General features: G+C 45.1%; 1 protein-coding gene across 4 annotated transcripts in view; it reads left to right on the top strand.

Moving 5' to 3' along the window:
- Positions 1 to 14,183: 14,183 nt before the first annotated feature.
- LOC310674762 (uncharacterized protein) overlaps positions 14,184 to 26,827 on the top strand; it is a 29,418-nt gene continuing 16,774 nt past the window's right edge. For 3 of the 4 annotated variants that reach the window (XM_083434405.1, XM_083434407.1, XM_083434404.1), the window contains exons 1-10: positions 14,184 to 14,327; positions 17,650 to 17,726; positions 18,699 to 18,865; positions 20,140 to 20,366; positions 21,662 to 21,814; positions 21,963 to 22,080; positions 22,729 to 22,879; positions 23,843 to 24,006; positions 24,322 to 24,367; positions 26,287 to 26,426. In XM_083434405.1, coding sequence (XP_083290531.1) covers positions 14,285 to 14,327; positions 17,650 to 17,726; positions 18,699 to 18,865; positions 20,140 to 20,366; positions 21,662 to 21,814; positions 21,963 to 22,080; positions 22,729 to 22,879; positions 23,843 to 24,006; positions 24,322 to 24,367; positions 26,287 to 26,426 — 1,286 coding nt within the window. In that variant the 5' untranslated portion in view covers positions 14,184 to 14,284. The remainder of the gene's footprint in view (positions 14,328 to 17,649; positions 17,727 to 18,698; positions 18,866 to 20,139; positions 20,367 to 21,661; positions 21,815 to 21,962; positions 22,081 to 22,728; positions 22,880 to 23,842; positions 24,007 to 24,321; positions 24,368 to 26,286; positions 26,427 to 26,827) is intronic. The other variant, XM_083434406.1, reaches the window with a different exon arrangement.

Here is a 26,827-nt window from a genome sequence, read left to right as displayed (position 1 = left end):
AGGCCAAATGCCTGCTGAAAAAGCTAAGCAACAGGGGGAAACTCCAGGAGACCTGGTCAAATAATCTGAGAGACAGAACTCCATAACATCAGTGGGGCCACTGAGAAGATCCTCTTCTGCATCCCAGTTGGTCTTACCTCTACCCACTGGTTGGTAGGACAAAAAGAGCCTCTTGTAAGATCTTAACAAGAGGACAGGCCCACATATGGGGGGAGACAGTCCTTTACTTTCTTCCATGTAAACCTAGACTCAGAGAGTTGGAAGGGACTTTAAAGCTCATCTAGTTCAGCACCCTGCCAATGTAGGAAACTCACCACTACAGCATCCCTGATAGGTTTTTAGACCATAGCTGTCAAGCGTCCCTTATTTGGCGGGACAGTCCCTTATCCCAGCGCCATGTCCCGCTGCTGTCTCTTATTGATGATGTCCCTTAAATAAGCTGCTGAAGGTAATGGGGCCCTTTCTATGTCCAGCTGTCCTTTGTCAACAACAAATTGTTGCTGTTTTTTGTGTTGAATATATGATATATGGTAATTTATGGACCTAATAGGTATCTAAAGCCATCTGCATGCAACAAAATATGTATTTTATCAAAGTAATTGTTGATCCCTTATTTTGGCTGCTGATCCCTTATTTTCGAGGCTGCTGGTCCCTTATTTTCAAATCTGTAAGTTGACAGCTATGTTTTAGACAAGAGAGTGGATGGTCACCTAACATGAAGGAGAGTCCACCATCTTCCAAGGCAGTCTCTTCCACCATCAAACAGCTTGTACTGTCATCAAGCACTTCCTAATGTTTAGTGTAAATCCTGTTTCTTGTATTTTGAGCCCGCATGGCTTCAAGTCCCGCCCCCTGGAGCTACAGAAAACAAATGCACTCCATCATCCATGTTACCATCATGGTACTCATGGGTGCAATTAAATCCTTGAGGTTTTCCCTGGGTGCCGAAGAAGCCTCTGAGGCTTCCGACTCACAGCTTTCTTGGTTATGAGATGGTAAAGTTATGTTTTTCACCCTTGAAAAGCATGTAGAGCTGAAAGAGGAAGTGAGAAGAATGACACTCTTTCCTACTTCCTCTTTCAGCTATGTGTGCTTTTCAAGACTCGTGAGTTCTATTGGATCCGAAATCCCTTGGAAAAGCAAAGTATGTGCATGTGGGCTTCCTCTCTTCCCATCTCCCTGTGTTGAGGGGACTGATCCAGGAGGGATAGAAGTGACCAGAGGGGACAGCACTCCCTGAAAAATCCAAATCATGCCTACAGAGCTGAAAAGGCTAGCAGCATTTCTGCACGATGGCTCTCCAAATATGGGATCGCAGCCTGAATTTCATGTACTTAACTTTACAGTTAAGGGATGCGGGTGGCGCTGTGGGTTAAAGCCTCAGCGCCTAGGGCTTGCCGATCGAAAGGTCGGCGGTTTGAATTCCCGCGGCGGGGTGCGCTCCCGTTCTTCGGTCCCAGTGCCTGCCAACCTAGCAGTTTGAAAGCACTCTCGGGTGCAAGTAGATAAATAGGGACCGCTTACTAGCGGGAAGGTAAACAGCGTTTCCGTGTGCGGCTCTGGCTCGCCAGAGCAGCGATGTCACGCTGGCCACGTGACCCGGAAGTGTCTTCAGACAGCGCTGGCCCTTGGCCTCTTTGAGTGAGATGGGCGCACAACCCTAGAGTCTGGCAAGACTGGCCCGTACAGGCAGGGGTACCTTTACCTTTACCTTTTTTAACTTTACAGTTCATTATGAACTAATTATGAACTGTACTTGGGGTGGCATAAAACGTATGCTTAAAATATATAAAGATGTGTTTGTTTGGTCTTATTCCCATTTTTAAAGTGGCATGAAATTATTCAATTAAAAAAAAATGAGCTTAACATCCAGAAAATGTTCTTTACACACAACTCTGATGAATGCAGAACAGTTTGTCTCTAGAGAATGGGGAGAGCCCTATCACTTGGCATACTGGAAACTAGACAGGACATAGTCCTGGGAAAGACCGCAGGCAGGGCAGCATGTATAATGAGATCATGCAGCCACATAAATTGTCACAGAATGGCCTTTCTCATTGAATTTGCTGATTTACTGAGCAGCCGTTGAGCTCTGCTTTTTAAAAAATATTGTCCCTTTGGGTTGCAAAATAACTTTTTGAACATAACACTGATGGGAAATGATACCATCTTGTCTGTGTGTGTGTGTGTGTGTGCCTATGCCACTTAGACAACCTGAGGCCATCTTTGCTTGGGCACAAGGCTGGACTGACCTGCTGCCAGCCAACTTGAATCTTATTTCTGAAACCCTCACATTTCACAGCACTGTGACTGCTGCCAACTTTGGAATGACTTTGCTAGATTTCCCATCCTGTAAATGAGAGGATGTGAAATCCAGCAAAAAGTTGAGGCTTATGATCCCCTCTTTTTGAAAGGGGAAGCGATGGTGACTCCTCCCAGGAACAAATAACACACAACGCACCTCTCAGCCTATTCTTCCCCAAAAGAAAGGTGGGGTTTTGCAGGCTGCAATGCTTTGATTCCCTGAAACTCTTAAATCCTTATAGGAATTTGTATTCTTCTGCTACTACCCCACATGATCCTATGAGACAATACCTGTTTGCATCGAACAATCTGGGAGTGAGCATCTCTTAAAAGGCCATAAAATCCTTTCTTTCTTTTTTCTTTGCATCTTGAAAGAAGAAAACAAAATCACCTGCACAAGTGCTGGGCTTGTGCCGGTACCAGCTGCAAGTTTCATCAGATGCAGGCATAGCTAGTGCTTTCCACTTTGCCTGGTTCCCAGCAGGTTCTGTGTGCCTGCTGATGACTATTAATAGATGGGAGGGAAAGTAGGGTTCTGTCTCCTACAGTCATCTCTGGGATGAATGGTAATTACCCTTTAATTAGATTGGATTTGGTTCCTCCTCCCTGCTTTTTAGCAAAGGAAGAGATGCTAGCGCAGGAATCATTCCATCTGCTCCTCCTAATTGTTCTGCACAGAATGGTGCTTAGCAGCCCAGGAAGAGGCTTATCTCATGGGGGCTCTCTTGCTGGCACTTGCCTGTGGCTTCTCATCGCACCAGGGGAGGTGGGGTTTATTTACCAGCAGGCAAAGTGGCCTTTTATAAAGTATAGCAGCAACAGGAGATGTGATGCACGCCAGCAAACAAGAATATGCTTTGGAAGCAGAGGCTTCAAGGTCAATTCATTCACCCGTCAACATCTTAAACAGTTGCCCCAGGAGACTTCTCAATCGCTACTGGGCGAGTGGAGCCTGCAACAAAATGTTGCAGTGCAGTTGGAAAGCCCTTGCTTAGGTGCTCCATTCTATTTCCACCCCCATTTTCTGCCTCCTGCTGCTGCTGCTGAACATGCTCATTCCACATTGGGCAGTTCCCTCACCCCAAAGATGTGTTTGTACTTCTGCAAATCTCGCGTTCCCAATATTTACCTCTTGTGTGTAGTTTTGGCTACATGTGCAAGAGGCACCACAGCCCGAATATTGAAAATTGTGGCGTGTTGGTGGTGGCAGTTTGATGCTGGAGAGGCTCATATGACCAAAAGTGTAGACTTTGCAATGCTGAGCCCACAATTTTAAGTAAATCCCACTGAAATCTGTGGAAATTGCATACGAACAACTATGGTTAAAAGGGTGTATTACTGGGAGGGGGTGGGGGAATCCATGCTGCAATTTTTTGCAGAGTGATCCTGCATGTGCTGACTCGGAGGCAAGGCCCACTTGAGTTCAATGGGACTTCCTCTCAAATAAGCACATATAGAATTGCAAGTGTAAGGTGATAAGAGCATATCTGCCCATTGGTTTAAGAATTCAGTTAGTAATAATTTCCTATCGCTTTAGAGGTCAGACCCTTATTAGCAGCTTGCCTGAAGGAAGGAGCATGTTCTGTTTTATCGAAACAGCAATTAAAAAATGAAAGGAACATTTAAACGCACATTTATCCATTTGCACTGAAAATCCCAAAGAGATGGTGGGGAAATGGCTTCAAGCTGGCTTGGTGATTAACGTCTGGAGCAAATTTCAAGTCTAGAGTATGGGAGCGGGTGGGGTTAGGGAACACTTAAAAGAAACATAATAGGATCATTAGAGGTAACGAGCAGGCCTAATATCAATAGTGTTGTCAGGAAGAAGAGGCAACATGGAAATGGATTGCAATTTAATTAATCGTTGCACTAAATGGCTGCCTTCCATTTTTATCCCCACCCCACTCCATCGTGCTTCAGGCCTTTTCTCCAAGAACGTGAAGGACAGAGAGAAATGTAAGGCTTTGGTATGAGGCTCAGGATGAACCAACTGGTGCCAAAGTTTCTCTTCTTGTCTTAGCTCTCAACAGAGGCACAAGGGACCATCATGGCAGGTGTTTGTTTCAACAATGTTGGGCACAGAGATCCTGGAGCATCAAGGTCCCTCAACATGGGCAGCTGAGCAGACAAAGTAAGTCACTCTGCTGCCCTTTTATGTTTTGCATGCTGGTTGCAGCATCTGGGCTTGATGAGACATGTGACCCTAACCTGCTCCAAGCCTACTCCATCTGAGGAATCACAGCCCTCCTCCCAGAGCTAGCGAGACCCACCTGGCCAGCTAGGGAGCTGGGCTGTGGGCCCTTGCCTGTCTCAGCCTCCTGGAGCGCCACTCCCACTGCTCCCTACGTCTCAGAGCACCCAAGGCAAGAAGTTATAGCTTGAACTGGGAAAGGAAGTAGACACCTTCTGCTGAAGCAACAGGTAAGTAGGTGGCTTTGCTGCAGCATTGCTTCTTATACCTCTAACTTGCTCCCATGGCCAGAGTGAGGGGCTTCCCCATCAGTAATGATTCTACTTGAGAACTAGATATCAAGTTAAGCTCTGCCTGCTTCCTCCTTGCTGCTGCTAATAAGGGGACCAGCGTCGCCAGAGGCTCCACAGCTGCTTCTGTTTGCTTCAGGTGAGAAACCCTCATTCAGCAGGAAGCTCTTGCAGCCCTGAGTGGTCAGATAAAGCGTCTCACCGCATCCAGCCTGGCATGGACGGTGCCAGTTAGGTTGGAGTGATGTGGGCTGATGGGATACGACAGCCTGGGAGCTACCAGGGCTGCTGAGTTGACACTGTCCTTTGATGCTCTCTCCCTTGTATCCTCAGCCCCTTCCAATGGTAGCCACGAACGATGGCGGGCCCTTGAAGCCCGCAAGCTACACATCACTGTCCTGGCGAAGTGATTCCCTGTGACAGATCCGTCTCCTGCCGTTGCTTTAACCAGCTCTCTTATTATTCTCTCCGGGTCCCCCACGGAGCTAACAGGCAGTGCACAGCACGGCTGCAAGGGACTAAGATCTGGTAGGAACCCATCTTCCTTCTTGAGGATGGGAAGAATGGGAGAGAAAGCCCAAAGACAGAACTAGGAGTGCTGCAGAGTCTCTGCTTCTTGACAGCAACTGGGTAGAAAACTCAGTTGCATCTGCATCTCAGGCCTTCTTTGCCACTTTCGGAACCGCAAGGAGACAATGCCAACCAGGTACTGTAATTTTCAAGATTAAGAAGTCCACCTAGCTACGCTCAGAGGCTGGATTGTTAAAGTACAGTTCCTGATTCAGGACAGAAATATGATGGCTTATGCCAGTGGTTCCCAAACTCTGCCCCTCCATGGAGCACTTGAAAATGGCTGAGGCTCTTGGTGGGCCACTTACTTATTTTTCTGCCTATTGTAGCAATCCCACTGCACTCTGCTAGATGCTGAATGGTTTCTAACCAGTGCCAGATTACCAAATAGGCAGAGTAGACATGGCCTAGGGACCCCATGTCTATTAGGGGTCCTGTGACAACGGGTCAAAATAATATTTATTTGATCTTGAAAGAAAACTACAGCCAAGCTTTCTTAGTTCAATGTTATCCCACTAGAGTGTATCCACAAGACAGAGGGAGGAGTTATTTTGACTGTCTGGGGCCTCCACAGGGCTTAATCCAGCACCATTTCTAATTGCAATTTTTAATTGGGTGGGTGGGCAGCGGCAACAGCAGGAGAGGAGGTGATAGGCAAGTGAGTGGTGGGCCGGGGTATGGACCAGTTTGCTGAACCCCTGCCTAAGACCGTTACCTCACCTTGCCTCATGATCAAGCTGGCCCTGCTGAACTAAGCCACAGGGAATCCTCAATATATTCTGTTACCGTAGGGATCTTGAGACAGGTTGAACTTTTTACCTAGTCATCCCTAACTCAGGAGAAGGTGAGCTAAGGAGGCTGCTTTTGCTTTCCAATAAGGTGAAATGTGACTCCTTGGTTTGTTCCGGGCTGGTGATTCTGACATTCCTAACAAGGCAGAGGGAGGAAATTAAGCGCATAACTAACCAGAAGAGGCAGTTTGAAATAGGGAAATGTCAGGGGCCGAGAAGAGAGGTGCACATGCAGTCAGCCTCTCAATTATTGATAGTGCTTATAAATAAATGCAGGGGCAGAGAGGAGAAGGTTACAGAGCAGGGAGGGAGGCAGAGCATCTCCCAGCCAAGGAAGGGAACCCGAGCGCTTAGTTGTTCTAAAGGTCAGGCGGTTCTGCCTCTCCCCTCCCCTCATCTCTGTAAAACTCAGTGATATTTGAGTTGATGGATAGGCTTCCTTGTGTACCTGCCAGAATCCCGGGGGATTGGGCAGAGAGAAGTGAATTGGGGGTGGGGAATGCCTTTGGAAATGTGGGACAATGGACAATTGAGGAGACAACAAAATTAGTGGAGCAGCAAATTCCAAGCCGAGTGGAAATAATTCCCCTGCATGTGAAAATAAGATAGATGTGCCTTTAGCATCCCAGCACTGGAAATTGAGCAAAGTGGGAGGCTTAAACACTACAGGCAGGCTGGCGGAGTCCAAAGAACTTCACTTGGTCGTTTATGATTGCATCCACATCCACACATTTAAAGCAGCCCCAAAGAATCCTGGGAATTATAGTTTACCCCTTGTGGAGCTACAGTTCCAAGCACCTTTAACAAACCACAGAACCCTGGATTATTTGGGGGAGAGCCATATTCTTTAAATGGGGCAATGGGATGGAAAAGCCACAATGTTCGAATGTTGCTGATTGCATGAGTAACACAACACAGGTGCTCTGTTGCTTGATGATGGATGATGGAATGTGAGGGACAAAATTCTGCACACCACAGCCCATTTCTAAGAGCCCTCTCTCTGTCTCACACACACAGTTGGAATGAGTGGCAGTCACTATCTTCTGGTCCATCAGAGCATAGGTAGGTAAATAGGATATGCAGCTTTTGGAGATGTGAAGATGGCTGACCCCCACCCCAAGAGAAGATGGCTATTGCTGGTGTAAATTGCCACTGTGATTTCACAAACTTCCTGCCAGATAAAAGCTTTCCCTGGACTTGAGCATTCAGGAGCTGGTGAGCTTACATGCAGGCACCACTCAAGAAAAAGGGAGGAGTGGGAAAACAGGCCTTTGCCATTATTTTTTCAGAAGAGAAGGCCATAGCTCAGTAGCAGAGCACCTGCTTTGTATATAGACGATTCAGTCCCCAGCGTCTCCATGAATGGCTGGAATTGACTCTTGTCCTGGAGAGCTTCTGCCAGTCATTGCAAACAATACTGAGCTAGATGGGCCAGTGGTTTGAATCAGTATGGCAGATTTTTAGCAGCAACCTCACTATTTGAGCATGGGTAAATTCCAGACTAATTTCAGTGTCTTGCTTTGAACATTGGTCTTCTCTGTCTTTTTAACTTTGGGCGGGGGCGGGGCAGGGGACAGCAACCTGGTGTGCCCTTAGAATTAATGGCCAACATCCTATACCTACACCACACCCACACTTCTTTTCTCGGCTGTTGCTGAGCCCGCAGTGCCAGCCCGCCAGCTTGTTAGAAGAGGAGCCAGGACTCTGCGCTGGGTAGGTGAGTGGGAGAGCAGTCCATCTGTTTGACATGGCAACATAACCAGAGAAGGCCATTGGAAATTCAGATGCTGAGAGAAACCTGCATCTTGGGAATAGGCAAGAGCAGAGAGAGGCTTTTCCAGATGTAGTAGGAATTGAGAGGACACATTTTCTCCTCTTGACAGCACAGCAAGTTTGGAGTTTGGAGCTGCGGCAGAGGGGATAGAGCTTCGGGTTGAAGATGGGGCTTCCTGCATTCAGCTGCCTGAGTGGTTACTCAGATCGCTATTCTAGAGCCAGAAACTAAGACCAGCCCAATATACCTTGTAGCATGTTCCCTCCGGTTCCTTCAGCAAGTCAAGGTAGTATGTAGTCTGCACACCTGACCAAGTTATTTTGACACCTGAGGCAGAACATCCCACTGTACAGTGGTACCTCAGGTTACAGACGTTTCAGGTTACAGACACTTCAGGTTACAGACTCCGCTAACCCAGAATAGCACCTTGGGTTAAGAACTTTGCTTCAGGATTAGAACAGAAATTGTGCTCTGGCGGCGCAGTGGCAGTGGGAGGCCCCATTAGCTAAAGTGGTACCTCAGGTTAAGAACAGTTTCAGGTTAAGAACAGACCTCCAGAATGAATTAAGTTCTTAACCCGAGGTACCACTGTAATAATAACAATTTGCTACTCTGCTACCAAAAGCAACTGCCTGAGGATGCTACCTCACTCTGCCTAATGGTAGGGCCGCCTCTGTCAGGAAATATGAATAGTTGCTAGGGCATGCACAACAACCTGACTTCTTCCAGGCCAGGACTATATTTTGGGGCTTGCTCCACTCTCTTTGCACATTGATTATGTGTATATCCCCTCATAACTGCCCAAAGAAGTATTTTAAGAACTGAAGGCTCTAATACAGGGGCAGGATTGACAATTTGAGAACCTGTATGCAGGAACCTGCCCCACCTATTCGTGTTTGGCATCATTTGTGAAAGAGCCTATGTGTACACAAACTGTACTTGTGCAGTTGATGAATGTGACTGAGCACCCCGCTTTGGATCACAAAGCTAGGTCCTACCTGAACAGAGTTTTATATGCATGTGGGCTGTTCTAAAAGTCATGGCAAATGCACAGAGGAAAAAACTCGGTGACTGACCGAGTCAGCATTGACTGACTATTTGCACACAGAATATTCTGGCCCTATGTCACATATAAAAAATTGTATATGCTTCCGGTAAGAATAAGAAATCAAGATAACAAACTTTTTATAAAAGAATGGAAATGGTTTATTGAACATTTACTGATAAATTGTAAACAGATAAGAACACTGGCAGGATTATTGTAATAACTTGCTGCTTGATAAGAGTATATATTTAAAGTAGATGAATAAATGAGCAAATTAAGTTAATTTGGACATGCAGAAGGTATTAAAAATAAATTTAAGGAACCGCGGAAAGAGGGGGAAGGAAGTCAAGTTTTTGAAATGTTAAAATGATTGTTAAATTAGTGAAATGTATAAACCTGAAAAACATAAATAATGTTTTTAAATAATTTTTTTATATGCGTTGCCACCAGTGAAATAATTGGGGAAGTAGCTGTGTAGAACAGGGGTGAAATGGGGAGCTACGGGCCCAGGGACTGAATGTGGCCCTCCAGAACTCCTTACCTGGCCCTCAGAATTCTCCCTAGGCCACACCCTTCACTGGCCCTGCTTTGCAATCGGATTGTCTTTGGCCAGTTGGAATGCAGCTTTGAATGTCAGCCTAACCTATCTCACATTTGTTATGAGGATAAAATGGGAAGAACTATGTATGCCACCTTGAGATCCTTGGAGGAAAGGTAGGCCATAATGGTACCAAACAAACAAACAAACAAACAAAAGCACTGAAGCACTGATTACTGAAATTATTCTTAACAGATAATACCAGACATGGTATAACAACACAAGCGGTATTAGACGTACATGATATTCAGGTAAAGGTAAAGGGAGCCCTGACCATTAGGTCCAATCGTGGCTGACTCTGGGGTTGTGGCGCTCATCTCGCTTTATTGGCCTAGGGAGCCAGCGTACAAGCTTCCGTGTCATGTGGCCAGCATGACTAAGGCACTTCTGGCGAACCAGAGCAGCGCATGGAAACACCGTTTATCTTCCCGCCGGAGTGATACCTTTTTATCTACTTGCACTTTGACATGCTTTCAAACTGCTAGGTTGGTAGGAGCAGGAACCGAGCAAGGGAGCTCACCCCATCACAGGGATTCGAACTGCCAACCTTCTGATCAGCAAGTCCTAGGCTCTGTGGTTTAACCCACAGCGCCACCCACGTCTCATGTACATTATATTACTTACTTCCATTGGAGACACAACATTCTCCTACAAACGTCAGTACTGATAACTATTGTAATACCATTCTGAGTTGTGTTTGTATCTACTTTTGTGGAGAGCAGGGAACGGCACTTGTTTTGCATGTGGCGTTTCTCAACCAAACTGCAACTGTACTTTCTACAGCCGAAGGAAATACGTACTGGTATTTCCTTCTGCCGTAACTTTGTTAGATACCACCTGTGTGGGATTCTACAGGAAATTAATTGACGTCCTAGGAATTTTGAGTGTGAATATTTTACTCTGGAAACTCCCAGAAGAAGATCCAGGATAGGTTAGAACTGATGCCAGTTCCTTCCTTTCACTTTGTTGTATTTAATACCCAGGACTCTTTTGAACAAGTTTTGTCTGTAATAGGGCTTGGCAGAAAGCTCACTGATCAAATGCATCTGGGCTGGTTTTGGGAACAAAGGCAGAAAGAAGCCTGTCTTCTGTGTGAAACTGCTGGATCCTGTTTTACCTATTAAACTAGAACTCTTCCATGTTATCTGCCTTGGCTAAAAGCCAATCATCAATGCTGATTTGCATTCTTCAGTTTTCTATGTCTAATTCTAATTTCCGTGTCCTTGTATAAATATTCATTGCTTGCTTTAAGTCCCCCTCTTATTTTGCCTGTGGTTGTAAATGTGCTCTGTGTCTCTTCTAAGCTTTGAAATACTGCTGGTCTTTATAAATTTTATGAGCGTTCTCAAGGATGCTCTCAGGGCTCAAGGACGACAGATAGAAACACATAAGAGTAACCACGGTTGCTTGCAGCTTCAGCTTGTGTCTCCCTGTTTGGCTTAAAACTAAATATCCTTAGGATTAGGACTTCATTCAGATCTGTTTTAATATAAGAGGAAAGAGAGGTTTCCCCAGTCTCATCAAAGGGAGACTTATACTTTCTCCATTTAACCATTTAACTAATGGCTTGGCTTCAAGTTATGGGGCAACACAGTATGATTGGCACTCCTGAGCTGCCATCTCCTATAGTAAAAGCCCGGAAAATTATCTCCCAGAGGGTAAGTAATTTCTTTGGATGGCTTCCTTTAAAGATCTCTACTAGTTCTTATTGAATATCTCCTTGTTCTTAACAGGAATAAAAATGTGTTTTTTTGTTCTCTAAATAAAAAAGTGACATTTAAAAGGGTGTGTGTGGAATCAGTGGGGCAATGTGATTACTTATGTCCCTCCTCAGGAAGAGTCCTCTAGGTCAGAAAGCAGCTGGGGGGATGCATTTCATTTGCTTACTCGACTTACTGAACCCTTGTGTATGGGTTTGATACTGCCTTCATTGCATCCTAGTTTTACTAAATACAAAGTTTTAAAAGAATGATTAACATTCAGCTGTTGTTTGAATTGCTGTAGAATGCTATGTTCAGGGGACTGGGGAAGGTGAGAGAAAAAACATCAATTAAAACCCAACACTAATTAGGAGTTGGACCCTTAAAGTCCTCCCACATGCATCTTCCTGTCCACTTAGATCAGGTGGGGGGGGGGGAGCCCTTTCCCACTTTCCCCAGAGGTTTATCTGATGGTGACACAGGAAACGGGTCTTCTCTGTGCTAGTGCCCCAGAATCACCTACCTCATTGGCAGTGCTTACAGGCTGACCAGACCATTTCAGTTTTAACAGGTGATCTGTGATCTGGCAGCCCGGCATTTAAACGTGGCATGACCCTCCATTTTCTGTTGGTCTTGGATTTGTATAACTGCACTGTTGCTTTCCTTGTTACACTTTTTGTAGGGTTTTTTGTGTGTGTGTATGTGTGTTTTTAACATTATTGATTTGGGCTCCCCTGGGAGGATATAAAGTTAATGATGATGATGATAAGAAATAAACTAGGTAGATTTTGAAAATTGTCTCTGTAAGCCGCTTTGGTTATCTCATGTAGAAGTGGAAATCTGGATATAAATCTTTTAAGTCATCATTATAATCTATGAGACACTGGTATTCCGGTTGAGTATTTGGAAAAGTTGTATTACCGAGTCAGGGAAAAACATGCTCAGATTGATAGTTTAATAAAAGTAGTGAGCTATCAATGGTACATTTTGTATTCACTGATGGGTACTGTAAGAGAAAACCAATGACTGAAGATTCAAGGCTGTCACCTACTGGTAAGTTTCAGAACTGATTACACCTAAGTATTGATTATGATAAATAGGGAGGCTTTTCTTGATAATGAGTTCACCTATAGCTGGTGTAAATTTTGTTGTTTCACCCTTTTCCTTTTTCAGACCCACATGGCTAGGAAATGTTCTGTCCATGCAAAATGCATGGAAAAAATACTGCCTTCTGTGGGCAAAGTATTTGGCGTGCTTTTTCTTCCCCTTTCCTGTCTTCTTCCTCCTCTGCTCTCACAGCTTTAAGGGGGGGGGGCGAGTAGGAGTTTCTAAATTTATTTTCCAGTTGATACTTTGTACAAGCTTGTTAGATATACTTGAATTGTCTCCACAATGGGGAACATCATAGAAAATCTTAAAGATGCCCATTTAAAAACAAGTGCCATGGTAACACATGGTAACCATGTACACCTGCATGATTTTTGGTAGCGGGATTACTTTAAGGTGGGGTGGGGAATCTCAGGCCCAGGAACTGAATGTTGGCCTCAGGACTCTCCCAAAGCCACATCCTCTGTCCCCAGGACACACCTCTCAACATCCCTGCTCTGCGCTCTTGAGAGCATCTGCCTGGCTAGAATGTGCCAGTAAACTGACGATGCCCCTAGCTTGTGTCCAAGTTCATATGTGGCTTTTGCGTGGCTGGAGTGCTCCTTCCAGTTTTGCCTCTGGTTCCAGCTCCAACCAACCACCGCCACCCAACCACAGCAAGGCTGGCCTTGAGAAAGTACAACCCCAGAGCTGGAAAGGAAGCTTCCCATACTGATCAGATAACACTGCCCGTTAGCAGCTTTTAAGCATTTTAACAAACCTAGACAGCATCTTAAAAAGCAGAGACTTCACCTTGCCGACAAAGGTCCGTATAGTTAAAACTATGGTTTTCCCAGTAGGGATGTATGGAAGTGAGAGCTGGACCATAAAGAAGGCTGATTGCCGAAGAATTGATGCTTTTGTATTATGGTGCTGGAGGAGACTCTTGAGAGTCCCATGGACTGCAAGAAGATCAAACTGATCCATTCTGAAGGAAATCAGCCCTGAGTGCTCACTGGAAGGACAGATCCTGAAGCCGAGGCTCCAATACTTTGGCCACCTCATGAGAAGAGAAGACTCCCTGGAAAAGACCCTGATGTTGGGAAAGACTGAGGGCACAAGGAGAAGGGGACGACAGAGGACGAGATGGTTGGACAGTGTTCTCGAAGCGACAAACATGAGTCTGACCAAACTGTGGGAGGGAGGCAGTGGAAGACAGGAGTGCCTGGCGTGCTCTGGTCCATAGGGTCACGAAGAGTCGGACACGACTAAACGACTAAACAACAACAGCTGCATGGAAGCAATCTTTGGCAGAATCCAAGGCTGTCATGTAATAGGAGGACAGAAACCAGTTTACGTGGATCCTTGGCATCAGCCCTTCATTCCCAAATAACTCAGTACAGTATATGTGGATGCAGCAATAATGCAGAAACCTCAGAGCAGCCAACTGGCTGTCACTTTATTGCTGCCATCTCAAGCAGTGTTTAAACGAGATGGAAACTACCCTTCAGTGTAGTTATATTATGGCCAGAAACTCAATAAAGTTATTATCTGGGTTGACAAGCCCTTGGCTGACACTGGAATTAAGCAGATCAGAGTACAAAAGCAAGTGAAGGATTTGAGAAGCTGTGACTTGCTCTGCCACCCAGTAAGTGTAGGGAAATCGCTCAGCTTAGCAACTGCTGTTTGACAGAGGGAGGTGCCTCAAGCCTCTGCTTAATGGGTTGAGGACTGCTCCGCACTTCACCTGTAAACCATCTGCAGAGCTGCCTCTGCTGGGGACAAACAGGTACTCTGAAGCCTACCTTGCTCCACCCAGTGACTCAGTTGCCACCAACTGTAAATACTTCCCCTGTAAACAGAGCTTCAGTTGAGTGAAAGCAAACAGGAGAGGAGAGGAGAGGAAGAGAAGTCTTCTCCACAATCGCCCTAAAAATGCACGTAACAGAAGGGCCCAGAACCAAGACTCCAGGAACAGGTGAGTATAATTTCTTCTGGATAGGGATGCTGGAGAAGTCAATCAAATGGAAATGGGAGCACAAATCCCCACTATTGGCACATTCATTTGAGGGCAGGAATGTACATCATGTAAGCAAAATACATGTAGTATTCGGTATTGATGGGTTTTTTTGTCCAGAAATTTGTGTAAACCATTACATTTTTTTCTGCATTGTTTTTCATCTTTCCCTTCCATTAAAATGCATTGAAATTAATTGCACAATTGATTACTTTGGTTTTGGCCTAGATGAATAATGTAGGTTTTAGCAGAAACTGAACTGTAGCAGAACAGAAAGAGTGCTGATTGTGATAAGCACAGGACAGGGTGGAAATTGCTGCCTCCTTACATTCCTTACTGCTGAATAATGGTCTGATTCAGGGATAAGTGCATGAGTTGGAGGATGAGCCTTTTAAAATGAACTTCATCCTGGGAGGATGGAGCTGGAATGAAGCTATAGCCACGTAATAGTTTCACAGAATGGCAAGCTTCCCTTTTTTGTGTGGCCATTTCATATATGTGCTTCTGCTCTGGCTTTTGCTCTTCCCAAAAGGGATGTCCCACTTGAAAACCATAGAGAGACATTCTAGGCAGCAGTAGAGGGTGGTTGCTAGGCAACCACATTCTAGAGAACAGTTTAGGGATGGGCAACGTAGCCAAGAAGTGGAACAAGAGATCTGAGTTTTTTAGCTGCCTGAGAGGAGCCTGTGTTTGGGGATATGCAGTTTAGAAAGAGATTAAGAAGTTCCAAAACGATGCAGGATGTGGACTTAGAAGTCATCCAATGAAACCAATTAACTACAGGTGTGAGACGGACCAAGGGAAGTACTTATTTACAAAACCTATCGTTAACATATGGAACTCATAGCCACAAGATGTGGTGATGGACCAGTGGTTTTGATGGCTTCAAAAGGAGATGATACATTCACAAGGAAAGGTCTATCAGTATGAAACTTCCATGTTCAGAGACAGTTAAGCTTTTCATATGGTCATTCGGACATAAGGTTTGTGCGTCAAAAGGTAACTTGATGAGTGTCTAACTCTAAATCAAAGATTGTAAGAGTGGAATGGCTCCAAATTACTGAAGGTTGACTTTTAGACTCATTCAGTTACTTAGGTTTCTGGCTTCCTTTTCTGTTGTGCTCCTTCTTTACATCTGACTCCTTCCAACAAAACTTGAACTTTCCTCTCCCACCTATTGCCTGTTGAAATGCAAAGAGAAAACAGGGAAAGGTGCCATAGAAAAATTGAGGCCAAATTCAAGGAAAACATGCAGTTAAATACAATTATCAATCAAAAGAATTTATTTCCATTTCTGTTTTACTGTATGGTTAAAGATGCTTTGAAATTTAAGTATGAATATTTACCTTACTGTGTTTTTGGTTTTTTTAAGGGAATTTATTTGCATTTTCAAAAATGGGAACAGAGAGCATACCTTATGTACTAAATAGCCCCTGGATTGACCTTCATGTATTTTAAACTTTCATTTATAGGCCAACCCTCCCTGAAGCTCAGGCAGACATGCATGGTTTCATCCTTCCATTTAATCCTCACAATTATTATGTGAGGTAGGTTAGCATAAGTAGTGACTGACTGAAGGTCACCCAATGAGCTTCATGACTGGAAGTTTGAATCTGGGTCCTCCCAGTTTGACACTCTAACCCAGGGGTCAGCAAACTTTTTCAGCAGGGGGCTGGTCCACTGTCCCTCACACCTTGTGGGGGGCCAGACTATATTTTTTTTGGGGGGGGGGAATGAACGAATTCCTATGCCCCACAAATAACCCAGAGATGCATTTTAAATAAAAACACACATTCTGCTCATGCAGATGCACCATGGTGTTTGCTCTTTGTGCGCTCCTCCCAGCAGTCATTCTTTCTCTGTTCACTGCTATGGATACACGACATGACTGTCTGTCTCCAGGCACTGCAGTGTTCTGGAAGGGGTTCCCACACGGCAGGGTTGATGTTGCCAGCCACCATGTCACATTTGCAGATGTTTTCGTAATGCAGAGTTGGCCTGCCAATTGGCCTGTTGCCTGAAGCCAGCTCCCCATAGAGCATGTCACAGCAATGCATGAGATAAGCAGAACTAATATCTACATTCCATAGCAGTGAAAATATCTAAGGGTGGAGTAACAGCAAACAGAATAGCAGCGCCAGATTTAGTGTGGTGCAGGCAGTTCCGTCCTCCAGACAGGGCGCCGAACCGAGGGGGACACAAAATTGAGAAGATCCACAATTCAGAAGATCTATTTGGGGGCACCAAATTTTGGCCTCACGCAGGGCGCCATATTATGAAAGATTACCAAAGTCCGTCCCTGAGAATATTTGAAAACCAGCAGGAGTCTTCTAATTTGTTGATTACAGTTGCTCTTCAAATAATTCATATACTTCTTCCAATCTTCTGCAAATCTCTGGTCCCTCAGGTTTTGAATCCTTCCTGTCATTTTGTCAAATTCTGCATAGTTCATTGATTTCGTCTGCCATTCTTGTTTTGTCAGAATTACTTCTTGCTTCCATTTCTGGGCTACAAAGCCATATCTTGTGTGTAATATTGTGTGTGTGCGATATAAAATTATTCAGACCGGTTTTGTATGCATCCCCCAAGATAGTGTTCACATTGCATCTCACACACCCTGCCCAGCCTTCTTATTACACACATGGATAGGATTGTGATATACGGAAAGAAAGAAAAAGCCATTCTCAAAACACACCAAAACTTAAATGAGCATTAAAAAATTACCTCACAAGAATCACAGGTATCCAAATCTTTCAAATCTAAAACGTGTAGAAAATACTGAGAGAGACAAGCCATTTCTCAATCTCAGCAGAATAGCTTCCTCACTGTGTGGAAAGTGTCATTATACACTTTTCAAAGTGGCCATTTTAGTCTCTTACAGAAAAAAAACCCCTCATTTTATTTCACCTTAAAGACTAACCAAACTATTAAGATATGACTTCAGGTGCATTTGATGAAGTGAACTGTAGTCTAGAAACATTCATGCCATAATTTGTTAAGGTGCAATAAGACTCTGTTATTACATGATTTACTTGTGACTATGATATGATACCTCCAAAATGTAGTACTTCAGCATACTTTTTGTGGAGCCATCCTGTCTTAACTAAGATGTTCTGAGCTCTGGCTGCCATCAGCTCCTGTTAAAGTATCCATGAATGATTCCAGATGAGACTCCCCTTATGCAAACCAATGATATCTTGCTCCTGGGTGTTACAGAGGTCTGTGTGAGGCTTGTAGACCTCAGTGTCTTACATTGCTGCCTTGGTTTTTGATTTTGTTTCAGAGCATGAGCTTCTAGAGGAGCTGCTGACTTATGATGACCTCTTTCTGGAAACATTCAATGCTTTTCTGGCTATGCCTGTGAGTAGAGGTCACATCTTTCCCTGTTATCTGAACTCTGGGTTTTGGCTGGGTTATAAGATACTTTCACAGTTGTGTCATGCTGTTCTTCTCAGAACAGAGCATTGGGTTGGTTTTTTAAAATGTAAACAGCTGGTGGGTGGGGGATATTTGTGGGAAAGGTCCCAGGTTCAATCCCTGGTGTCTCCCAAGTGGGGATGTGAAGTGTTTCTTCCTGAAATTCTAGAAAGCCACTGCTTAGTAGGTGTGGATAATACTGAGCTAGATGGACCAGTGGTTTGACTTGGTATAAAGAAGGTTTCTATAAGATCAGGACTGGGCAAGGAGAATTAATCCTTGCCCCACCTCACACTGCTACTCTGATGAATATTGCCCCCTAAGCTGTATGTAAATGGAGATTTCATTCCCAGGGTCAATAATGGCTCCAGGAAGGAATTGTCATTGGGATCACAGTGGATGCGGGGAGAAGGGCAAATAGCAGAGGTGGCCAGGATCCATTGGGACTGGTAGGTCAGAAAGCTGGGAGACCAACAGCAGGGGGAGCCAGAGCCCATGGAAGACAGAACCAAGTACCGTAATTCAATTTGTGTCCCCATCTTCCATTCCTGGCCTCTCACCTCCCATGACATATTTTAAAAAACATTTTATAAATGTGAGGCATGACTGAAGATATGCATAAGCATATTTGCATTTTTTAAAACAAACAAACAGTTACTTGTTTGATGCAATGGAGTAAGGACAAGACTAAATGCTTGCTCAGTTGCCCTTTCAGCTTTCCACTTTCTGGCATATATATTTGTAGCACCGGTTGCAAAGCCAGGTTTTAATGGCTGCCGAAGGACCTGCTCAGAAATACTCTGTGCTCATATTCTTCTTAGAACTAAAAGTGACCTCTGCAGACACTGTTCTACCAGCCTTTCAGGTGATGTGTCACTTTCCTGCCTAAAGGGATGCTTTTTCTCTTTCAAGTAGGCTTTCCCTCTTAGACTGCATTATGACCGGCTGACAGGACGACTGCAGGAGCTGGATGGCTTCCTCTTGCCAATTGGGTCCAATTCCGTTTGCTATGGAGCAACCGATACAGAGAGGGAAAGGGCCCTGAGCTGGTTAGCGCAGGAGCGCTTCCTCCCATTTCAAAGGTGGAGCACTGGATCTGTTTGCATTTTCCTATACAATGCTCTGCACTGTTTCTTACATTTCCATTGACCTGTCACATTGCAGGTGTTTTCCATGCTTCAGATATGGGTTCAGGGTTTTGTTCCTGCTGCTGTGAATTCCTATGTGTCTATAAGGTGGTTGCAGTCATTTTAATCTTGCAAAGAGGGAAATGGGCAGGAAACACAGAAGCCATTGAATGTCAAGTAGTGTATAATATGCCCATTCTACAGATCAGTAAGTCTCTGACATCCAGCAGTTTTATTTGTTTGGCCCAGGCATGTTCACAGCTAGAACAACAGAACCAGTTCTTGTGCTTAATTTCATCCCATATTATATTGGGCCCCTTAATTACTTTCAGAAGTGGCACTGAGCTCTGGGACATGACTCCTTCCATGCAGTATTGCATTAATCACAGGCAACCAAAGAGGATAATTTGAGCATGTACTTTTCCTTCCCTCATAAGTAACAACAGCTAAACTTCAAGCCCCTGAGACCAAGGGGGCTTGAATAGATATTCTCATGCTGTGTTCAAGCAAATCTGTCCCAGGTTGCAGTCACGTGGGATGAAGACCCATTGCCTACCATAGACTGCAGAATAAGGGTGCATATGATGGTGATGCAAATCAAGAAATAAACTACTTGAGCATCCACAAATGCAACTGAAGGCATTTCCAGTGTTATAAAACCCGCCAATACCTTTTGGTGCAGGGTTAGGGTACCTGTGGCCCTTCTGATTTGTTGAACTCCAACTCCCATCAGTCCCCGCCAGCAGGGCTAAGGGTCAAGAATGATGGGAGCTGTAGTCCAGCGGCATCTAGAGATTCCCCTCCAGTGCCAAAGATAGAACTAACCAGCCTAAACCCCATGTTGCAATATAAGAACAAATTTTCTGAAGAAGTGTGCATGCACACGAAAGCTCATACCAATAACAAACTTAGTTGGTCTCTAAGGTGCTACTGGAAGGAATTTTTTAATTTTGTTTCGACTACAGCTACCTACCTGTAAACAAATTTTCTGTCACAGAAGTGTGCACAAGTAGACTTTCTGAAGGGGGGTGGATTTGTGAATCATGCCCCCCTTTTCTAATTTGTAAACGTTAACAGTTTAGCTGTGAATATGATGAATGTACCTCCTAAAATAATTTTCTAAAGGATAAAGTGGGCTTAGAATAATGCTTTGCAGCCCTTCCTGTGGCCTGGTGCTCTGAGCTGTCGCTGTTTTCTGAAGCGTTCATTTGCTGCTTGTTTCCTGCTAGGACTCTTTTTTACCTGGAGTATAAACTGGCAAAGCTGTTGCTGTGTCCTCTGGATGAGAAGTACTCAGGGAGTCGCTATGCAATTCGTGGGTTCAGTCGCCAGTCTGACAGCACTGCCATCTCCAGCATCCCCAGCCATTCATCAACAGAGCGGCAGCCCACTGGAGTCCCAAGCCGCGTGCTGCTAAGACTTCCTAGCCAAACACGCAGTACTCCCGCCTGCCTAGGTGAGTCTCCCTCAGCTGCTGTCTTCTTCACCCACAGGAGTGGATCTCCTCAGCCATATCTTGGTCCCTTTCCACTGCTGGAGAGATGCCTGTCAGTCTCTTCGCATGTTTAGCTCTCAGACTGCTATTTGGTTGGCTGGAAAGAAGACAAAACTATGGTGTGTGACTGCACTTGGAATACTGTGTATAGTTCTGGTTGCCTCACCTCGAAAGGTATTTTAGAGATGTAAAAGGTGCAGAAAATAGTAATGACCAAGGATCACCTCCTTTGTCAACCTTTTTACTTAGCACATGAAGCTGCCGTCTCTTAATAGCCATTGATAGATTTGTTGTCAGTGAATTTGTGGCTAGTTCTTTTTTTCTTTTTTTTTACAATTTATTAGAGCACAATTTTTATTAATTTAAAAAGACTACCAGCTTTTAGTACAGTTCCCAGTGGCGTAGCGTGGGGGGTGCAGGGGGGGGCGGCCGCACTGGGTGCAACATCGGGGGGGGGGGCGCTCGCACTTGCAGCTCTCTGCCCCTACCTGGCTCACTCACTCTCTCTCACTGCAGTGCTGGCTGTGCGAATCCGATCCGAGCTGCCGGGTCGCCGCCCACTGTGGAGGAGGGGGGTGCCAGGCGTGCGGTGCGGTGCGGAGAGAGAGCGAGGGACTATCTGGGGGAGGGACAGTGCAGCGGGGGGGGGGGGCGCAAATTACTTGCCTTGCCCTGGGTGCTGACAACCCACACTACGCCACTGACAGTTCCATTCAGTAGCTTCCATACAGGTATACAGCAACAGACAATGTCATAAAGAACAAAGTTTAGTCAGTTAAAGGGAAAGATTGCAGGCGGGGCTTTGAGTTTTTTGCAAGAGTAAGAAGCAAGCAAGATGAACTAGGGAATGTATCAAGTTTTGTTTAAATCACAGTTCTCCAGAGCTTTTGCTTTAGTTTAAACAAAACATGCAACCATACATTGTGACATTATTTTAGGGAAATAGGGGAAAACACTATGGAAAAGACTTGTTGAGAATTCTGACTGGAAGGCTAGTTCTTTTTAAAGTAATCCAAGCTAAGATTCCTAAGAGGGACCTGCCATGCAAAAGTAAAATTATTTATGTTGCCTTGACCATGTCAAAAGGGAGTTTGGAAAATGACTTAGATGGGGCAGGATCCAAGCCTTCCTACTGTCACATGAACCCATTGCACTTATTTCCATTCTACACCATCCAAGCCTCGCCACCCATCTGCTCATCTGTAAACATTTTCTTTTTGATCCCTCTAAGCTTCTGTCTCCATGCTTTCCTGCAGGACATTTTGCAAGATCATCTGGCCAAACCTCCACTGAGATATCTTTGGAGTTCCCAGGTATCTTGAGTTTAGCTCTATCTCCAGCCACAGAACATCTGAGCAGGCTCCAGCTCCAGAGACTCCTGTCTGACTCCAGCATACGAAGAGCAACTGGTAGGAACCCTGCAGCTAGGTTGGGGAAATTAGAGGTAGGGTAAAAGCTAGCTGGAAAAGGGTGCATTCGTTGCCCTGGCCCCTGGAAGGAGGTGCTTTCAAAGGTCAGCCATTTGTGATTTTGCTTCTGATATGCGTCCCCTTACAGGAAGGCTCAGAAGTGGCTGGACCAATGCTGGTGAGCCAGTGGTAACTCCAATTCATCTAAGCAGAGCTTCTCTTGCCTCCTCCCCTGATCAAGAATTCACTGAACTTCACAGGGATGGGTAAGTCTGGCTGCTAAAAGTGCCATGACGAGGATACCAAATTATTTCTAACCAAGTTAATGTAATGTTCTCCTGCCAGATGAAATGGTCTTGTGAAACCTGAAATCTGTTGTGCAATGTGTATGGCGCAGCTCACTTTTCATGGTGACTATGAATTCAAGCTTTCCATGCTTGAGAGTTATCTAATGCAAAATGCTGTTGACAGAATATTTACTGGATAAAGGTTATCAGAACAGAATTATGTCCATATTGGTTGATCTACAATGGTGGCCAGTCCATTACTGTGCCCAATTTAAGGCAATTGTTTTAAGCTTTAAAAACATAAAACAGCTTGGGACCTGAGTACCTTACAGACTGCTTTCTTCTATATGTTCCTCCCTGCATGCCTTGTTTGTCTTATGAGAATATGATCCAGATTTCTTGGCTGCCTGAAGCACAGCAACACGGTGTTGTGCTTTATCAGTGGTGGCACCCATCCTGTATATTCTACAGGCATGTTGTAATAGTATGTTTCCTGCATCAGACTAAATGAACTTTGATATCCCTTTGAACTATCCAATTCTGTTAATGCCCTAAGATTTGCCTGCAAAAAGCCGTCCCCATCAATTGTCTGGTTTTGACACACTGTTCCATCTGCTCCTTTCGAAGTTGCCGGAAGCCATTTTCAGGTCCTGGGAAGGTATTGCAGTTTGACTTGAATGAGACAAGGAACTCCCAGGAAGGGGAAGGGGACACATTTCTTTTGCCTTGCTTTGGAAGTGCCGCTCTGCAGCAGCTAAAAGAAGAGATCCTAGGGACTGTGAGTAATGTGGCATCCTGATGAGAAACTTGGCTTGGGAGCATTCTCTCTATCCAGCTCATTTCCCCTGCTTCCTGACTTATATGGATCCATCTATATAGCATAGCTCAGTCGGTTAGAGCGTGATGCTGATAAATGCCAAGGTTGCAGGTTCGATCCCTGAAAGGGACAGCTGCATATTTCTTCATTGCAAGGGTGTCAACTATATGATCCTCAGGGTCCTTCCCAAGTCTCTGATTCTCTGATCTTGTATTTCGATGATGACTACCAAAGTCACAGGAGAAAAGGTGGTTGTCTCACTCTGTTCAATGGTGATGTGAACTGCAGTGTTAACAACAGTGGCCCTATTAGGGCATTCGGTCTCCATGCGTGTAGAACCCTCCACTAGGTTTAGGTTGATTAAAGTTATAGATGGCTTCCCACTACAAAAAGTCCCAACACAGTTTACAACCAAAATAGAAATGTAATAATAATAATAATAATAATAATAATAATAATAATAAATTGCACAAACATGTTAAAGAATACAGTGTCATGAAAGAATTAGTTCTCAAGGTAACCACTCACAAACAGTCAGTTGAAAGGAAAACACAATTGTCTTTGCCCGGTGCTGAAACAATGGCAAAGTTGGTGCCAGGTGGACCTCCCTGAGGAGAGCATTCCATAGACAGGGGGACTACTACAGAAAAGACCCATTCAGGGCTGTACTTGGCACCAGGGGCCTCCATGAGTAAACTGGGTAAAAATGGCATGTTGGAAAGGGCAGGGTTTTGAAGCACCACGCACACACCCCACTTCTCCCTGCATGTAACTTTCCCCATTTTTTCCTCTTGTGCAACGTAGCCATAGAATGGGCCCTCAGATGTATAGCTGTGGGCAGGTGGCATTTCCTTCTCCTCTCAGGTGCTTACAGCTCTACCAGCTATCTTTCCCCTCCCTCCCTCCCTCCCTCTTGTATTGCAGAGGGCTGGCATGGACAGCTTCAGGGAGTTCCTCCATGGCACACTGGGAATCCACCTCCTTGACTTCTGGATTGACTGTGAGGATATTATGGAGCACACCACGCGCCTGGAGAAGGCCAGAGCTGCATCCCAGGAGACCCAGCTGTTCTTTTTCAGCGCTCTTCGGTATGGATGCAAATGGATTTTTCAAACTAGATGTGGAGGAGAATGGCTATACAGATGTGACATGGGAGATCCCTGACTGGGTCTTTTTATAAAGCACTTGTTGCAGTGCTGTAGCTACAGGGAGCAAGGGCCTAGCCATCATCATCATCATTATTATTATTGCCCTGGGTAAAGCCTCCAGGGGGGTTGTGGGTGAGCTCTCTAAGTTATGTGGCCCACCCACTTGCCCCACCAAATCTAAGTTTCTGGCTCAGCCAGCTTGCACTCAGCTCAGACTTTTCCTGCTCTAGCTTTTCCTTCCTCTTTTGTTGGCAGGAGCATTCAAGCCAAGTACAAGCTGATGCTTTCTCCTGCCTGTCGGGTGAGTAATGCTGCCCGGGGTGCAGGTGCCCCTGCGTTTTTCCAGGTCACAGCTTTAAGAGAACCTTTGCTCTCCCCGGGGAAACTGACAAATCTGCCAACTGCGTAGCTCAGCTGCTAGCCTGCATGGGGGTGGAAGTCCAGGGACAAATGTCTACCTCCTACCACCTCCTCTGTCAGGAAAATTCTTTGTTTCCTGAAGCTGTAGCCTGAATCTCATGATGGGGGGGGGGGAGGTGTGTTTTGTATCAGAGCAAGCTTCTGTTTCCTCTTTCTATCCTCCCTCTGTTGGCCTTTTTACCATTGTTTCCAACTTTGCATTGTGGGTGCTTCCAGACATGGACTATTTTTGCAGCATTCAGTAACGGCTGCTCTGCTTTAAAAATAAAAGCTCATTGCAGATTGATTCTGCATCACGCCACTGTCTCCACACCTTCCCATTGTGGGTGGACCTATACCAAAACTGCAATCACCAGCTCTTTGTGTCTCAACAGTCTTGTCCTTTTGTGTTATTTGACAAAGACATCTGATTTGATCCTCCTCCCTGGCTATGATAATCTCCGCCCCTCACTTATGCCTTTTTGGACCATCTTAAGACAAGTCAGCAGAACATGAGAGTTATCAACAGTCTTTCGCAAAGTCTTAAAAAGGCATCACCTTAGAGCACGTACACGGATAGTTCTATGTATAGAACTCAGGAAATCTATAAGAATGTGTGAATAATGAGAACAACTTATTTAAGCCTTACCACCTGTGAAAGAACTTAGGCCCCATTTATATGAAGGGTATCTGGTGTGATTGTTGTTGCTTCTGTGGTAGTTTCCATTCCAACTGGCATACTCCACACCCTTTGAAGTACATACCTTGCTCAACAAGCTGTTAAACAGGGCTGGGAAAGTTGTGGTCCTCCTGATATTGGTGAATCTAATTCCCATAAGCCCAAGCCAAGTATGGCCAATAGGAAGGGATGATGGGAGTTGTAGTCCAATAACACCTTGGGAGCTGTCACACAGGTGACACATCCAGTGCCATATTTACTTATAAGCTAAACGAGCTATAGCTTAGGGCCCCCCTCTCTTGGAGGACCCCCCCAAAATTAAAGGAAAAAACAAATGGATGTACATTTCCAAAACATAAGATAAAAAATAAAATAAAATAAAAGGTACATACAGCAACAGTGTTTTGTGTTGTGCAGGCTCCTATTTGTTATGTGCAAATGGCTTTAGATACCTATTAAAGGTAAAGGTAAAGGTACCCCTGCCCGTACGGGCCAGTCTTGCCAGACTCTAGGGTTGTGCGCCCATCTCACTCAAGAGGCCGGGGGCCAGCGCTGTCCGGAGACACTTCCGGGTCACGTGGCCAGCGTGACATCGCTGCTCTGGCGAGCCAGAGCCGCACACGGAAACGCCGTTTACCTTCCGCTAGTAAGCGGTCCCTATTTATCTACTTGCCCCCGGGGGTGCTTTCGAACTGCTAGGTTGGCAGGCGCTGGGACCGAACAACGGGAGCGCACCCCGCCGCGGGGATTCGAACCGCCGACCTTTCGATCGGCAAGCCCTAGGCGCTGAGGCTTTTACCCACAGCGCCACCTGCATCCCAAGATACCTATTAGGTCCATAAATTACCACATAGCATATATTCAACACAGAAAGCAGTGACAATTTGTTGTTGACCAGGACAGCTGGACATATAAAGGGCCCCATTACCTTCAGTAGCTTAGGGCCTCATCAAACCTAAATCAGGCCCCTAGACACATCCTTGTATTAGAGGAACTTTGCCTGGACTCAGCCAGTGTGAGAGCAATAAAGGAGGTGGTAGCAACTGCAAATGTCTAGAAGAAACATGACAAGTGGTTATTTAATTTCCATTTTCTATAAATTGCATAATAACATTACTGCTTTCGTGACCCTCTGCTGGCAGCAGCAACGTGATGAAACTTCAAGCCCTGAGGAGACTGCTTTTGCTGCCTTGAGCAGAAACCAATACGATGCTTTGAGGCGCCTGCGCTCCTACTGGGTCCCCCGGTTTCTCATTCACCACCAGAGGACCAGGCAGTGCAGGTTTGTGTGTTGAGGGATCATGAAATGAACGGGAATTTGGGGTGTGCGGAATGGGTTATTTTTTTCAGCTGCACCGGGCAGTAAAATGATATTTCTCTGTGTTATTTACTGAGTTGAATAGGATCCAAAATGCAGCAGTCTGATTGGTCCTAGAACAATAGGATTCAGAATGCAGCAGTCTTATTGGCCCTAGAACAATAGGATCCAGAATGCAGCAGTCTGATTGGTCCAAAGGAGCCACCCAATCCAGCTCCAGGTGAAAGTGAATCTGCAACCTGATTGGCCTACAGGTGAATCCCAGAATTAGCCAATCACGTGGGGCCCATTGTGTAAATAATGTATTTAAAGCAGACATTCTGGGGGAACTTCCATTCCTCCTCACCACTATGAGCTGAATAAAG

The sequence above is a fragment of the Podarcis tiliguerta genome, assembly GCF_965153285.1.
Source record: "Podarcis tiliguerta genome assembly, chromosome: 3".
NCBI classification, from domain to species: Eukaryota; Metazoa; Chordata; class Lepidosauria; order Squamata; family Lacertidae; genus Podarcis; species Podarcis tiliguerta.
The sequence above is the reverse complement of the archived record's forward strand: the minus strand, read 5'-3'. Positions and strand labels throughout refer to the sequence as shown.